The sequence below is a fragment of the Hippocampus zosterae genome, chromosome 4, assembly GCF_025434085.1.
Source record: "Hippocampus zosterae strain Florida chromosome 4, ASM2543408v3, whole genome shotgun sequence".
Classification (NCBI taxonomy): Eukaryota; Metazoa; Chordata; class Actinopteri; order Syngnathiformes; family Syngnathidae; genus Hippocampus; species Hippocampus zosterae.
The window spans coordinates 22,401,129-22,418,106 of record NC_067454.1 but is presented as its reverse complement, the minus strand read 5'-3'; the positions used below and the strand labels follow the sequence as shown (position 1 = coordinate 22,418,106).

Here is a 16,978-nt window from a genome sequence, read left to right as displayed (position 1 = left end):
TCAAAATAATAATCCTGCCTTTATTATGTATAACATTTACCACTCAAAATGGAGCTAATTTCCATCAGGTCCCTTTCAATGGGCATTTAAACTTTAATTATCAGGAACAAAACACTTTTCACCTCTTTGAAAGGTTGTGAAGAAGTTGAGATTATTCCCTCAACAAACCATGGATTAATCCGGACATAAAGACCCTGCTGAAGGAGAAGAAGAGAGCTTTTCGGTCGAGAAACAGAGAGGAGCTGAAGGCCGTGCAGATTCGGCTGAGAAGAAAGATCAGGGAGGGGAAGAAGTTATACAGGATGAAATTGGAGGACCAGTTACAGGCCAGCAATGTCACTGGTGTCTGGAGGGGCCTGAAAACCATCTCAGGACATGACAGCCCAAAGACAGTGGTCGAGAAGGACAAGGACTGGGCAGATGGACTGAACCATTTTTTCAACCGTTTCGACCAGTCGTCTGTCCCTTCCCCCAACCACAAACTGCAACCTCTCTCACTGAGGACTTCTTCTCCTCCCCCTCCTCTTTCGACCAGCTCTCATCAACCCAGTATGTCACCTGGTTCCTGCCTGTCCGTCACAACAGAGCAGGTAAGGAACCAACTGAGGAAGATGAATGTGAGGAAGGCAGCAGGTCCGGACAAGATCAGTTCCCGGCTCCTCAGGACCTGCTCTGACCAGCTGTGTAACATTGTCCAGCACATCTTCAACCTGAGCCTGAAGCTGGGCAGAGCTCCACAGCTGTGGAAAACTTTGTGCCTGGTCCCAGTGCCCAAGACCCCCCACCCTAAGGAGCTGAACAGCTACAGACCGGTGGCGCTGACGTCTCACCTGATGAAGACGCTGGAGAGACTCATCCTCGCCCACCTTCGACCGCTGGTGAGCCCGTCACTGGACCCGCTGCAGTTTGCCTATCAGCCTGGCATCGGCGTGGAAGACGCCATTATCTACCTCCTCCACTCAGTGCTGTCACACTTGGAGAAGGCTGGGAGCACTGTGAGAATCATGTTCTTTGATTTCTCCAGTGCCTTCAACACCATCCAGCCCAATTTGCTGGGAGGCAAACTGCAGAACGCCGGAGTGGACCACCATCTCACAGCATGGATCATAGATTACCTCACAAATCGGCCGCAGTACGTGAGATTGCAGAGCTGTGAGTCGGACCGGCTTCTCTGCAGCACTGGAGCGCCGCAGGGGACTATTCTGGCTCCATTCCTGTTCATCCTCTACACCTCGGACTTCAGACATGACACTCCAAACTGCCACCTTCAGAAGTTCTCCGATGACTCTGCGATTGTTGGCCTCATTACAGAAGGGGATGATCGGGAGTACAGGGGACTGACAAAGGACTTTGTGGACTGGTGCCAGCAGAATCTCCTCCAGATCAACCCGAGGAAAACTAAGGAGTTGGTTGTGGATTTCTGCAGGAAAAAGTCCTCACCAGCACCGATGAACATCCAGGGTATGGACATAGAGAGGGTGACCTCCTACAAGTACCTTGGTGTTCTTCTCAACGACAAACTGGACTGGTCCACAAACACGGACACCCTGATTAGGAAAGGACAGAGCCGACTCTTCCTACTCAGGAAACTGAGGTCTTTTGGGGTTCAGGGGTCACTCCTTAAGACATTCTATAACTCGGTGGTGGCCTCGGCCATCTATTATGGCATTGTCTGCTGGTCAGGCAGCATTTCGGCCCGGGACAGAAAGAGACTGGAGCGACTGGTCAGGAAGGCCAGTTCTGTCCTGGGTTGCTCCCTTGACACTCTGGAGGAGGTGGGCAACAGAAGGATGCTAACTAAGCTAAAAGCTATGATGGCCAGTCCCTCCCACCCCCTCCAGCCCGCCCTGACAGCACTTGGTAGCTCCTTCAGCCAGAGACTGTTACACCCGCGCTGCAAGAAGGAGAGATACCGACGCTCGTTCCTACCGACTGCTGTCAGGCTGATGAATAAAAAATAACAATCATAATAATAATAATAATTAAATGATGTGAAGGAAAATTGTAAATAGTACTGTGATTTATCCATTTGTGTTCATATTGTATTTAATTGAAAGATGTTATTGTTTTTTTTTTCTCTTCTTTCTACATACATTCTTGCTGCTGGAGGCTGTAAATTTCCCCATTGTGGGACAAATAAAGGATATCTTATCTTATCTTATCTTATGATCTTGGAAATAAAATATGTCCACATAGCCCCTGAAATGTGCTCGGTTCCCCTGATTGGGAAATAACACCGCCCACACGGCACATATATAAGTGCATCAGTAGAGCTGCATCATTCATCCGTGCATGATTTTGTGTCATCACACACACACACACACACACACACACACACACTAACAAAGCAAGGAGTATGACTTCTTTCCCGATCACTGCTCCTTCTGTCACCTCCCCACATGACTGCTGATTGCAGGTCTCACACAAAGGCCTTTTCACTGTCACATCAGCAGGGCCAGAACAACCATTGATAATCATATGGTGTCAGGATGAGCATCGTGTGACTATATTTCAGATGATGTGTGTAATCGCAAAACAGAACGCGCATGCGCAGAAATAACAGTGGCCTTTGAAACCATTTGACTGACATAACGGTTATTCTGCTTGGAGGAACGGGCAAGATGGAAGCATGGGTGCGAAAGACCAAAAATGGGACCCCAAATCCTTCATACTGTGAAGCAGCATTACTAATTAGAAGACCGTGGACAAATATATACAGTGCCCTCTATATTTATTAAATTCTATTTAGATTTCAGAAGTATAATCTCATACGTAAAATTGTAGAAATGGTTCAGCAGACACAGAGCCAAGCTCCTCCCATGGCCATCTGAGAGGAGAGGACTCAGTTCGCTGGATGATCCCTCTTACTCTATACGCCCATCTTCTGAAACATTACAGAGGAAGATATGGTGCTGTTGTGTTGGCTTTAAAAAGGATTGACATCAGGAGCGCAAGTAATTGTAATTGTGCCACACTTGATTTGATGGAAAATAATTCTTTCTTAATGTGGGATTCCCCCCCGCCCCCCTCCCACTCCCCACTGAATAAATGCACTTAAAAAATGAGAGTCCTATGTTATGTAGCGAAAAAAAAACTGAATTTATGAGAAGCTAAAGAATGCATCTTAACCAGGGCTGGCAATAATTATGGAATGAAATATAGCTCTATGAAAAGGAAGGAGAAAAAAATGTGGTTTTTGTTTTCACCTGCAGTGTTCAACATGATTATACACCAACAAATTTGTTATGAAACCCTGCCTTTTGAGATCCCAAGTTTTTTGTTTATAACACAATACTCACAAATTTGAGCCACTGAATTCAATTTTTTTTTTGAACGTGACGTGTTGAGTACCGGTATTCATCTGGAGGAATTGACCACTGATTAAAATCACAAAAGCCAGGGCAAGTTTGAATGTGACTTTTTTTCCCCGTGCATCCTTTATAAAGTTTGGCCTGATTCCAGTCTTGCTGAAGTACCCCCCCCCCCCCACGTCCTCCCACAGCCTTCATCAAAATTTCACAGTGTGTACAGGTTTGAGACACTGTGGTTTGTGAAATGAAATTCATCAAATGCTGGAATGGAAGGACTGCAATACAAATAGAAACTCCCATTAAAAAAAAAAAATCTACACGCTCTCTTCTTCCCCAGAGCTGCATCTTAAACCAAACTCCTGACTGCCTCAAATCATGGCAAACACCTTAATTAGCTCTGCAATCTTTGAAGTGAATCGTTTTTAAGTAATGAGTGACAAATTTTCCCTTCAGTGCTCAGCGACCTGTGGCAGTGGAGTGCAGCGGCGACTCATCAAGTGTGTGAACACAAAATCTGAAACAGAACAAGAGGTGTTTCCATCCCAGTGTGACCATGAGGTTCAACCGAGGAGCACACAGAAGTGTCACTTGGATGACTGTCACAAGGATCCTCCCGGTGAGAAGATGACTTGCATTACGTATAATGTAGGACCCAAACAATTTAAAATGTGTATCCTCTCCTGTTGGTTAATGTATTTTGTAACTCACTTTGATGCCATTTTTTTCTCATTACGGAGCTCAACTTCTGCAAAAAGTGTTTTTGTCTCTTTTCAATGAAAAACAATAGGTTGCTTTAACCTAGTGTTTCTCAAATAGTGGGCGCCTGGGGGGCGCGTTTAACCTCAGGGAACATGCTTTATTTTAAATTTACTGTCCTAAAATAACGTGCGGTTGCACCTCCACCATGTTAAGGGGCAGTGGCGCTCTTATTGGCAGAGTTTGCACAGGGAGCATTCTCAGGGAGGAAAAATGACGAGGCGTATGTCGCGCTTGGCTTCAATGTGGCTGCGGTGGCAGACGAGGAAAGATCGATGTGCTTACTGTGTCTAAAAATGTTGGTAGCGGACAGCATGAAGCCAAATAAATTAAGGCGTCACTTAAAGACATTATACCCCAATCACGCAGCTTGAGTTTTTTTCAGCGAAAACGTGCCGTATATTGGCAACAATCATGGCACTTTGTGACTGCTACTTCAGTGAACCAAGACTGTAATACAGGTCCCGGGCCGGCTACACATTGAGCAATTGAGCAGGAGCCGAAAGTTGCTGTGTCCTGCTTCGAAAAGCTGTGCATTTCAAAATGTGCTCATTGTAGCCATTAATCCAGACATCATCTTTGATTTTAAAAAAAAGTTACAAATGTATTTTGTAACTCACTTTGGTGCCATTTATATCTCATTACGGAGCTCAACTTCTGCCAAAAAAAAAAACACATTCTCTTTTCAATGAAAAACAATAGGTTGGTTTAACCTAGTGTTTCTCAAATAGTGGCGAACTATCACTTATGTATGTAGCACTTGTCTTCACTGTGACTACAGTGGCAGACGAGGAAAGTTCGGTGAGCTTACTGTGTCTAAAATGATGGTTGCGGACAGCATGAAGCTCAATACATTAAAGCGCCACTTAAAGATATTACACTCCAATCACGCTGATAAGCTGCTCGAGTTTTTTTCCAGCGAAAACGTGCCGAATATTGCCAACCATCATGCATCTTTGTGACTGCTACTTCAGTAAACTGAAATACAGGTCCCATTATACATTGAGCAGGAGCCGAGAGTTGTTGTGTCCTGCTTCAAACCTCGCTTCGAAAAGCTGTGCATTGCAAAATGTGCTCATTGTAGCCATTCATCTAGAAATCATCTTTGATTTAAAAAAAAAAAAACATTTGATATATTTTTGTTTTGCTGGTTAAAGTTGTTTTTTTAATATTGTGCTCCTGAGATAATGTGGGTGATTAGTTTGAATGCATTATTAGTTATTGTTATTAGTTATTTTATTTTTCAGTATCGTATGGTTTGACATGGTCAGTCAAAAAAACCTTTGTTAAATTAAGGATTTGATGTTATTTTTGAATTTCAGATGCACTATAAATCTTTTCTGTTCCAGTTACTAAAGCTATTCTTTGTTGTAAGTTGGTCCATAAAGTTGGTTCATATCTTTCTTTTTTTATTCTCTTATATGTTAATAAGGATACAGTGTTATGCAAAGGTGTACTTATGCCAATTTTATAGACAAATGATACTATTTATAGTTGTGGTGGGGTGGCGCGAGATTTTTTTCTCTTCCTTGGGGCGGCAGGACAGAAAATAATTGAGAAGCACTGGTTTAACCCAACTCACCTTTCTTCAAACAGCGATTACTAAGGAATGTAATAAGGAAGAACCATACTTTTTTTTAATTGGAATCCAATCTTTCATGTGGTACACATCCATGTTTACAAAGCCATCGCCCCCAATATTCTGTCAGCCTTGAAAGACGAATCAAAATGCTCGAAATTGGCTAGCACTCTAGGGGTTGTCTTCAGAAAATTGCTTTGTCATACATTTAATTGAATATAAGTCGAAAGGATTTGAACATCATTGTATTCTATTTTTAAGTATGTATTACACCAAGTTGCAACATGATTGGAATTGGAGTTTATACAACTGTAATTTTCAATCATTATGTTAAATGGCTGTGGTGTGCTACAAAACATCAGTATGTTTGTCAGTGGAAAATCCCTCGTTGCTGATGTGCCTTTGCCATTATTATCCCCGCAGGAGGTTATATTTGTCGAGGAAGGAAGAGATGACGAGCAGCATGCATTCGGTCATGAAAGGGATATGAGCTCCTGGCTCACGTAGATGGTGCCACATAGTAAAGTAACGGAGTGACACGGGGTCGCCATCTTGTTACAACTTTTACAAAACAGAATAAGCATTTCAAACACCTCTAACAGATTCATTCACAAGAAAACATTCACTAAAGTACATGTCTTTTTCTCCTGCCTACATGGCTCTTCTTCTCAATAATGGCCAACTCATTGTTCATTCAGATCATTCGGTGCATCGTATTATGAGGCACAATATCAATGACAGAACCAATCCCTGCTGCGAATACTGTGGAAAAAAAACTGTAATTGACACTCCCCTTCAAACTACGATCCTAAAAGGCTAAAATGCAAGTATTACAGCAAATGGCATCGAGGCAGGGGTTCGTGTCATAGACTGAATTTAATTGAACCTTCGATCGCCACGTGGAAGTGCAGTAGCATCAAGAGGTTTATGTTTGAAAGCAATAGACTGCTATAATTCACAACACCGATACGTATGACGAGCTCCTTACGTGATTTGCATGACAACATCTCAACTCAAATCACTCAGTGAGGATGTTCCACGTTGCCGATTGTTGATTACTGTTCTATATTGGGCCTGCTGGAGCCCGAGGGATGATTATGGGTGAGGCGGGTCAAGCATCGCCAATAGGAGAGGAGACATAAACAGGAAATGAATCATATTCAGTTGCAGCTGCTGCCTTTGTGCCCCTCTAATGCAATCAAGTGTTTATTATGTGCATTACACATCTAACATAGGACATCAGACCGTGTTTAACGGTCAATACGCTTTTGCAGTTGGTTTAGATTTCATGTTGGATTTTGAAGAATCTTTTAAGAAAAAGTCATAACGGGCACTGAAACCGTGAGGAACGGGACAAAAGCTCAAAATGTGAATGTCGGGCATTGCATAATAAATCATGTTCCAACAAAATTTTGTGAAAAAATAAAGTGTTGAAACTAGCTGGTACATTTGGTGGCAATTGCTGCAATCTAATGAATTCTGGAAGTCTCAAGGAGACAATCAATACCTTTTAAAAGGGAATATTGGCCCACTTCTTGTGAGACTGCATGTTTCACCTTTTATCATGTATGCTCAACGTCTAATACAATGTCTACAAAAGCTAGACGACTCAAACATACCATACAAACTGTATGATAAATTGGTGATAGCGCGGTTCTCAAACTCAACTCATGCGGGGATAATACCATCTTTTTATACACAGCAGACGTTAACCTTGAAGGCTGTTACAATTACATCATGGCAACGAGCCATTGAATTGTGTACAACTTGGGCCACAAAACATTCAGATTGTGTACAACTTGGGCCACAAAACATTCAGTCAAACCTCCCAAAATATTCAAGGCAAGGATTTCAAATCTAGAGTTGGAAATACTTTTAATGATGGGTTGCAAGCCTAAAGGGCTTTCAAGTGTTCCAGTTTCTTTGAAAAACAGGGCTCACTCAGAGTCGCTCAGCAAGTGCATCTAAATATTTGAGTTGTCTTCTTTTAAATCCATTACTCACCCCCCCCCCACCCCCACCCCGAAGCTGGCCTCCAGATTTTGAATTGTAACAGGAAAGAGTGGGCTCTTTTATTATTTCTTTCTTTCTTTCTTTCTTTTTGGAATACCTGTTGAGCACTTCCTGCCAGTTCATAATGAGACAAAATGACCTAGAAAGCAATGAGTGCTTGATAGGCACACGATTTGTAAAGAGCTCGCTCCGTTTTGCTGAATGCTCTGCTTTTTCAGCAATATGAGCAGAGGAGAGTTCAGTAACAAGAATTCCAGATGTTTCCTTTTCTCCCTGACAGTGGTACAGACCAAAAAAGAGAAGTGAGACTGAATGTTGGATTTAAACCTTTTTTTTTCCATTTGACTTTTCACCTAAAGTCACTTATCTGGCAAAGCTACTCATTCTCAATGTAATTCCCAGGTCAACATAAAGGTTGTACCACATTTCTGCCCGTTGGTCTCAAATTTCACATCCGTGTCTTTCTCCCGAACAGGAGAAGTTTGTCTCCGTGATCGTCTCACGTCCCGCTTCTGTCAGACTCTGCAGTGGTTGGGCCGTTGCCAATTGCCCAACGTGCGAGCGCAGTGCTGCAAAACCTGCAAGAGACAGCCAGGCCGGACCAGCAGCATCAGTCACCACTGAGTCGCGAACAAGGCAACCACTCATTGATGAAATGTGGATTTTTGTCACCTCAATAGACTACCAGTTTAACTCCGCTGTTCAGTAACGGAGGGAATGTAAATATTTAGGTTCACTTTGTTGATAATGCCCAGAATGGCAAAACGGTCACTGACAAAAGGCTGCAGACGATGGTGCTCTCCCATCCATGTAGCCAGCTTAGAATATACAGTATACATATACACACACACACACACACAACTAGAGAAATGACATATCAATGTTTGTGGTTGGTAGCAGGTACAATAGAACTGAATGTATAAATTAAATGTGGACATTCACATTTACTGAGGTGCTGACATTCCATACGCGTCTGTTTACCAACGCTTCATTTCTGCACATACGCAGCGAACGAAAGGTGGCTCGACGTGACATTCTGTGGTTGCAAGACAATTGTAGCGGTGCAACATTCAAATGTCTTCTCTTGGATGATTGGATTCATCTCAGTCATAACCTGCGCAACAGCTGATTTGACGTCAAAATGTGTTTCCAAATTTCGACCTCATTTAAAACATCGTCACAGCTGTCCGTAGTGTTCATTATCAGTAGCGTTCTCAGTACAAGTGATAGTGCAAGGTTAATTCATGATCCGCTGTGCACATTTAAAATATTACACCTAAAAACGATGTTAAATGGTGCTCAAGGAAAGTACAAGAATCATTCAGGGATGATGTGATGATGACAACAAATTGAGAAAATTGGGCTGCAGGACATTTGGTGCTTTGGACTACGTGGGCGGGCCCGGTGCCTTAATTAAAAATTTAAATACTGTAACTTTCATATCGTTCCAGACTTTTGATAGTAAATTAAGTGTCACTCAAATTCAGATTTGTATTACCTAGTTACCAGTTAGCCATCATACTAGTTACCTAGGTAATACTGGTGCCAAACTCAAGGCCCGGGGGTCAGACCCGGTCCGCCGTATCATTTGGCAGGGCCCGCGTGAGTAAATTATGTGCATCAATTTCATGTTCCTTGCTAAAATATCAAAATCGTCTTCATTTTTTTTTTTTTAATGTTGCGATATTCTGAGCATGTTTTTTTTTTACTAATCCCCCTTTTACGATAAATGTAATATTTTCACTGGTCTCTGCTTTCAAAACTAGTTATTAATCAATTTGTTGTTTATGTTGTTTATTTATTTGTGATCACTGACATCCGAAGGAAACCGACACTCTGATGTGGCCGATGACAAAAATGAGTTTCACACCCCTGACCTTCATAGATATGTCCAGGTCATATTACTGTAGGTTTGGGGAATTATATTTTGGTGTGGATTGGTCTTTTTTCCATTGAAACGCACCATGCCACATTTTTTAGGAAAGTTAGTGTTGTGGGGGTTTTTTTGTTTCTTTTTTTTAATTTTAACATAGATTTTCTGAAACAAAAATTGGCAACTGCAAACATCAGACCCAGTTCTCTTTCTGTAAGTTTCTTTTGAAGGTTTTTGATGCCGCATAAGAAACCAGAAACACAGAGGTGTGTGTATTAATGGCAAATGATTGCAGCCTGCCATAAATCAAACGTGTTGAAAAGAAAACCACCAGCTAGGAACCCATAATTCCGTGAGCGGTAACATGACTCTAAATGTATGTTTTCTAAATGTACGTATTTCATACATTCACTCTGGAAGGTCACTCTGTTTTGGACTGCAATTTCATGCATTTATCTGGTGTCAACAACCAGCTGATGTCACAGGTCAACTAGAAATACATCTCATATGTCTGTCAGCAGTCAGGTTTTATTTGTATTGTAATTTAATTTCATTGTATTCTGAACATTAACGGCTACTTATACTTTAACATGAACTCTGCAGGTATATGTATCATCAGTTACTCCAACACGCGCAACCAAATGAAATGCAATTAACTTGAAGCTGTGCTCCACTTTTTCAAGTGGATTTTCTCAGTCCCGGGATTGTGATTTTGTTTTAAATCAAGGGACCAGTTTTCCAAAAAAAAATGGTGATCCTCTGCAATAAGTCCTTGCCGTGGCGGTCCCTGCACACGTCTCAGGTTATCTTACATCTAACGTTGGTGCTGGCATTAATGCTCATATTAAAAACAGTGTTCGTGTATATGTGCTTTGCCTTATGCTAAAAAAAGGTTCATTTGTTCCCAGCACAAAAATCAAGTGGCTTAAATATTGCTTGTCAAAAAATGCATTGACCTTGGTCAATTTGTCTTGCCACAGAGGCGTAAACACAAAACCTACTGCATCTAGTGAGCTGCATTAAAAGGAAAACATTTTCCCCACTGCTTCCTTTTTATTTTTGTGAGTTATGCATTTATGGCATGACACGTGATTATTTGAATGACATGCAAATTACATATTTTCTGGTCCATTTGATTTTATAGTAGTGTCGTCTTTGAGATGACAAGTGTGTAAATCCATGCTTGCTGTTGATCTAAAAATCTCTGCAGGTCAGACTAAAATTCCTCTATTCCAAGGTAAAGTTGAGGCTTTGTCAAATGTGGCTCTTCTTGCTATTGACCCTTTTCCACTGGCAAGATCAGTCATTACCCGTTGCTTTTTCCAGTTGGTCTACACGCTCAGACACACGTGTACACCAAATACACCCTTGCTCACATGAGCGTTCACTGTTATTGAGAAGTTGTTAGCTTTGACAACTCAGTCTCCATTTTGCTGTGGCGCCCTGATTCCCAGCTTTCCTCAGTCTCAGTTTCAAATCTAATTTGCAATCTTATCGTTGTCAAATGTAACGTGTTCTCCATGGGAGTGTGTCTCTGACTAATGTTTTAATGAGTCATGGTTTTCTCAGTTAGCCATCATACTATTCTAAAGAAGAAAAGCAACCAGTGGCTGCAGTGGAAAAGTGCCATGAAAGTGCTATTTGGGTGGGGGTGGGGGGGGTGACAGAAAAAAATGCTTCGAAGATAAAAAGAGCAATCACAATCTTGACAAAAGGGTTCAGATGATAGTGTCACAGAGTGTAGTCTGTGGAAAGGTAGATTGTACATTCTCGCATGCAAATGGATTACAAAATAAAACTGCAGATGAGGGTATTGCCAAATGGACCAGTCGTTGAAACAGATAACACAAATAGCTGAGATGTAAACACCAAAGGGAATCTTCCTCCTTTTCCTGTAATTAGCGGAGATTTCCAGGCGTGACCATCATGCTGCAAGATTCACTTACCTGCAATCTAATTAGTCCAGTTTTGATTTCATACAATCCACTGAGGTATTAGAGCAAGGAACACAATTTGAAATAAAATGGATATAACAAGCTGACAACCCCCGCTGAAATTCCAGGTTTCTGCGAAATGAAAAAAAAAAATAATACCGAGCTAAATAATTCCAACGTTTTTTGACACCATGAATGGTATAAGCTGCACAATGCAAATAGAGGGTGGGGTGGGTGATGAAATGTATTAGGGAGGGGAAGTACTGTATAAGTTTGCAAGCCCACTTTTATTTGGGGATGTGACTGTTTTCAGAATTCACCAAAGACATTTAAACTCATGTTAAATTGGAGTCAGTGGCTCTAACTCATCTCAAATAGTTAGCTGTTCTGTGAGGGCTTTCACGGCATTTTTGTCGTTACCTCTTTGAGCAGGGATGGCCAATTTAAATGCTGAAGGGGTAGGGGCAGGCACATTTTTTCTTCAGTGCTATGTGGGGGCTACACTGGACAATGCACTTGCGAACCAGATGTATGGGGAAAATGCTACTGTATTTTAGATAGACATAATACATGCAGTTGTGCAAAATACGTGCTCTCCATATAATTAATTTTTCCTATTTCTCAGTGTGCATGTATAAAAGATCCAATATCCTTACCCAACAACAATTGGTGTGAATGACTATATATGTATGTATGTATGTATACGTATGCATGTATATATATATATATATGTATCTATGGTCATTGAGGCATGTGTACTGAAAAAAACCAAGCATTTTTTAGACATTCACATCAATTGTCTGTGCCTTGCCATGGTACATACCGTATTTTCCGCACTAAAAGGCGCACCTAAAAGCCTTCTATTTTTTTTCAAAGCTCACAGCCCGCCTTAAAATCCGATGCAGCTTGTGTATGGCCATTACGGTAATGTGTCAAGCACATAATGACTCCTTGTTAGAGAAATGTTTACAACGCAGAGCTCAAACTTAAGGCGATCAGTTTCGCAGTTGAATATGGAAATAGAGCAGCGGCAAGAGAGTTCAACGTTAACGAGTCAATGTTATAACTTGCTGTTGGTTAAGTGAACTGTGTCGCTGCTTTATTAAATAAGTTTTACTGACATCTCATTGTCGCTCTATCAATCAGGATGTAGTGTAGTTTTCTGTTGGCATTTCCTTGAACATAGCTCTATCTAGTGGATGAATTGTAGATTGCGTCATATAATGTCCAATTTATGGAAAAAAATTACAAAATGTGCCATTCATTGAAGGTGCGCCTCATAATCCAGTGAACCTTTTCGTGTGGAAAATACGGTATGTATATAATTTAGTGTAGCACACTTACTCTTCCTTACTGTGTATAGAATAACCATTCAATAAGTTTTGCGTGTCAAATGTATGTCAAACAATACAAACTTAAGGGTGAATCTTACTTTACTCCCCAGGTAAGTTAATTTTCATGCTGTATGCATGAAATGGTGTCACACTATTGTTCCAAAAGGGGTGATTCAAGACTGTGATGTGTTGATGCTTTCACCTGCTCCACCAACATGCTTTTAAAGGAAAAAAAAAACACGTGTCCCTATGGAAACAAGTTTTAGCACGCACATAGCATTTTATGAAATGACTGAAAAATGTACTTATGGTAGAAATAAAATATTCAAGAGTTCATCTACCCGCTTTAAGGTGCTTGCGTACCGTGCTGGTTGGGAAACACTGCCTGAAATATTTGATTCTAACTGGGTCCTTTTGTAAAATAAATCATTTAGATGATAATGATGACAATACTTTGCATGAATATGCAAACAAATTATTCAAAAGTGATGATGAGAAATCAATTCGATAAAAAATTCAAAACAATGTGCTGAATGAGATGCATTTTAATACAACAGACACAAAAGCAAGACCTTCAATGTTTCTCCAAACGTCATGAAACGGTTCAAATAAGATCGGCATGCAGAAATGTCTGTGTATGTTTCTTCCTCACACTGGCTGAGCTCAATAATCCACAGGTGGCAGAGTAACCATTTCTGCAAACTCTTCATAGTTAACAACTCCATTTGGCTTGATGTTTGCTTCTTTGAACAGCTCATCCACTAGAAAAAGCAAACAGAAAATAGCTTTCACAGAACGTGCCAAAACACTGGGAACGCAATGAAATTTGTGTCCCAAACTCAAACAAACTGCTTGGTGGAAACCATGTTTCACCTTTATTTGCTCGAAGCTTCACTGCACCAACACAGCATAGCATTAATAAATTTTGAATACACTGTGCAGTACCTGCCTTCCTGCCATATATGATATCATTTTCTCACAATCATTTGTAGACTTCAGTTTGACATTTTAACGCATTGATTATTTTGGATGTTTCTTTCCTGACCGCATTTGGCCAAATTAGGAGAACAGTGAGTCATTGTAGTAATAACAAGTTTTTTGATGAAATGAACAATCTGAAAATGACTGAATTATATATGGCAGACCCCTCCGTATTTTAAATCATATTTCAAGTGATTTTTGTGCTTTCTATATATTTTTTAAATGTTATGATTTACAAAGTCCCAAAATTGTGATGTCATGTTCTGAAAAGGTTTGAAAGCATTGAAGTGTTCGCATCCAGTGTCAACTGCAGAACATACAGTCTGATAGCAATTCTGTTGACAGGCTGGACATGTCAGAATTTTCAGCATCTTATGGGGGGGCATCAATCATCATGGGATGTCTCATGGTTATCAAGATGTTGTTGATCCAACAGGCATCGGGTTTATTCGTGATGGTTTACAGTAACTGATGTGTCATAGCACTTGCATTTCAATTATTTTCTACTTGAAGAGTAGTAGTATGGAGAACAAAACTGTTACCCAAAACCGAAGCCATAATGTTTGACTCTTGGCCTTTTGTCTCAATGTAGTACACATTGCATGCATTCTATAATAATAATAATAATACGTTTTATTTATAAGCGCCTTTCAAGACACCCAAGGACACTTTACAATAACAAAAAACACAAAACAAAAAACCGAAAGTCAGAAAGAAACCACAAGGGAGGGGGAGGGGGAGAAAAAAAAACACGCTTGAACTACCCTCATTTTGAGGATTATTTGAGTGAAAATAAGGGCTGTCATCATAGTAATACCAAGTCAATATCTAGCTACCGTATTTTCCGCGCTACAATGCATTTCTGAGTACAAGGCGCACCTTCAATGAATGGATATTATAATATATATATATATATATTTTCATATATAGGCCGCACCGAATTATCAGGCATGCAATAGAAGCTACATCAGTCTCTGCGGTTGCGTTATGCATCCACTAGATGGAGCTATACTCACGGAAATACAATGCAATACAGCTTTATTTATTTAGAGCTTTTACAGAGCTACAGCTCTAAGTGCTTTAGAGAACATTTAAAATACTACATTCAAGAAATCTGAATATTGATTCACTTACAAGGCAAATCGGATTATAAGGCGCACTGTTGGCTTTTGAGAAAATTGAATGCTTTTAGGTGTGACTTATAGTGCGGAAAATACGGTACTTTTTAAATTGATACTTGTGTTCTGATGGTGAAATGTTTCCCCCTCATTAAGATCACCATTTTGGTAGTTTATTAAATAATGCATGAAATTCGTAAAACCGGTGATATAAAAAAAATGCAGTACCTGAATTTTATACCAATTTACGATAAAGTGCGGCAATGTTGATTATATAGCATAGTCAAGAATATTATTTGTTTACCAAATTTGGCATAAATACATGACATTTTGGGATGAACATTACATAATGACATAGTATAAAGTAATAATATACTATATATAATAATAATATAAATGATTATTGTTGTTATTATTATTATTTGCACCAGTAAAGAAAATAGAGCCCGATTAACTGGTCTATATTGGGAAAATACAACATTTTTCAAGTGAGACTCAACGCAATAACTTCCCTCCACCTCCAAAAGTAGTTCGATTTTGTTAAGGTTTCATCTGAGTTGGACCGGCATTTTCACTTTGTGCATGGGAGGGGGGACATTTTGCAGGGGTTTTGACATTTTTGTAATGTCTTAGAGAAGAGACACTGTCCTCAGTCATGTTGAGTGAGCCTTTTTCTTACCTTCTTTGACAGTAAGTTTCTCTCCTAACATGGTGAGCTTGGCCCTCAGCTCCGAGGCTTGAATGTATCCTTTCTTTTGTTTGTCGGTCATCCTCAGGGCTTCAAGAATTTCTGTCTTAGGGTCTTCCTGTTGTATTTGCCGGTGCATCATGGTCAGGAATGTAGAGAAGTCCAAGCTCCCTGACTTTTCTAAAACATAACAAACCAATTTATATGGACAGTACTTGGTATATTCAATTCAAGTGAAATAGCCACGGACCAACTTGAGTTACTGCACAAATGTGTTTTGCGAAGCTTATTGCCATTCTTATTTGGTTGCTTGATTACCCATTTTGTGAACTTGAAGATGTCTTTCAATTTCACCAAGTGTGGGGCTGGTGCCAAGGCAGCGCATAACTGTGATCAGGTCCTTGATGTCAATCCTTCCCTTTTGTTTCTTGTCATATAATGAAAAGCACTCCTTGAACTCTGACAAGAAAATTCAATCGTGACTTTATATCAACAGTTTCATCCCATTCTAAAATGTCTGGAATCAAACAAGTTCACTTGAGGAAGTAGACGGACATTCAAAATCACACATTATTTTCATTTCACTGCAGACTGCCGCACAACAGTTGACTGTTACACAATTGAAAAAGGCGCACTTGCAAGTGCCCTTCAAACATTCTGTTGTGCACGACAGGGGGGAAAGGATTGTGCTGCCAAGCAATCTTACCGTTGATTTGAGCTGGTGTAAAGAATTTTGCCTGTGTGATGAAAGAACAATGTCCAATCAAAAACTCATGCTGGTCTTTGAAAATCTAACACAAAGAATTGTTCTTACCATTTGAAAATACTTGAATTGCTTTCCAGGAAGAAGAAATTAATTTCCTGAAGTCTGTCCCTCCACCTGTTTAAAGTCCACACCACCAGGCCTGCAAGTAATTTAATATGTGTTGCTCTGGAAACACAGATACCAGATCCAAGGTGCAGTTTAACCCTGTCCTTTCCGAGCAAGCGACAAAAGCAACAGTTCAAATGTTCAACAAACACTTAATTTAAAGTACATTTGAGTTTGGATGAAAACAAACGGAAAATTGACAGGATGAGTTAAAAAAAAAACATGTCAATAGTATGAACAAAAAAATACAGCTTCATTACTATCATCATGTCACTCATGGCGCAGTGGTACATTCTCCTGACTTCCACGCAGGCCGCCTGGGTTCAGTTTCCACTCGGTGATGATGTGAGTGTGGTTGTCCGTCTCACCAATCTGCCTGTCCATTTTTCCCCTTACTCATAAATCAGACCCCAACATCCTCGAACTCCTCCAAATGGAGCAGTGATTCCCTTTCCTTCTCCCACACATAAGCGAGCCCATGAGAAGGAATTGATTGTACTGGATTGTATTTAGGAGTATC

General features: G+C 40.4%; 2 protein-coding genes across 2 annotated transcripts in view; one reads left to right on the top strand and one right to left on the bottom strand.

The window, feature by feature from the left end:
* LOC127599236 (A disintegrin and metalloproteinase with thrombospondin motifs 7) overlaps nt 1-12,588 on the top strand; it is a 76,617-nt gene extending 64,029 nt beyond the window's left edge. The window contains exons 23-25 of the mRNA XM_052063007.1: nt 3,765-3,927; nt 8,135-9,183; nt 9,216-12,588. Of these exons, the coding sequence (XP_051918967.1) occupies nt 3,765-3,927; nt 8,135-8,283 (312 nt within the window). The 3' untranslated portion in view covers nt 8,284-9,183; nt 9,216-12,588. The remainder of the gene's footprint in view (nt 1-3,764; nt 3,928-8,134; nt 9,184-9,215) is intronic.
* Nucleotides 12,589-13,330: 742 nt separating this feature from the next.
* calml4a (calmodulin-like 4a) lies at nt 13,331-16,514 on the bottom strand. The gene is made up of 5 exons (XM_052063384.1): nt 16,402-16,514; nt 16,294-16,324; nt 15,906-16,046; nt 15,579-15,767; nt 13,331-13,561 (listed from the first exon to the last, which is right to left on the bottom strand). The coding sequence occupies exons 1-5, from the start codon at nt 16,402-16,404 to the stop codon at nt 13,464-13,466; spliced, it is 462 nt and encodes a 153-aa protein (XP_051919344.1). The 5' UTR covers nt 16,405-16,514; the 3' UTR covers nt 13,331-13,463.
* Nucleotides 16,515-16,978: the final 464 nt, after the last annotated feature.

Coding starts and splice junctions, on each gene's coding strand:
- calml4a (XM_052063384.1), bottom strand. Junction 16,047..16,293: donor TACACCAGCTCAAATCAACG/GTAAGATTGCTT, acceptor TTTTCTTGTCAG/AGTTCAAGGAGTGCTTTTCA. Junction 13,562..15,578: donor GAAACTTACTGTCAAAGAAG/GTAAGAAAAAGG, acceptor TGCTTTTTCTAG/TGGATGAGCTGTTCAAAGAA.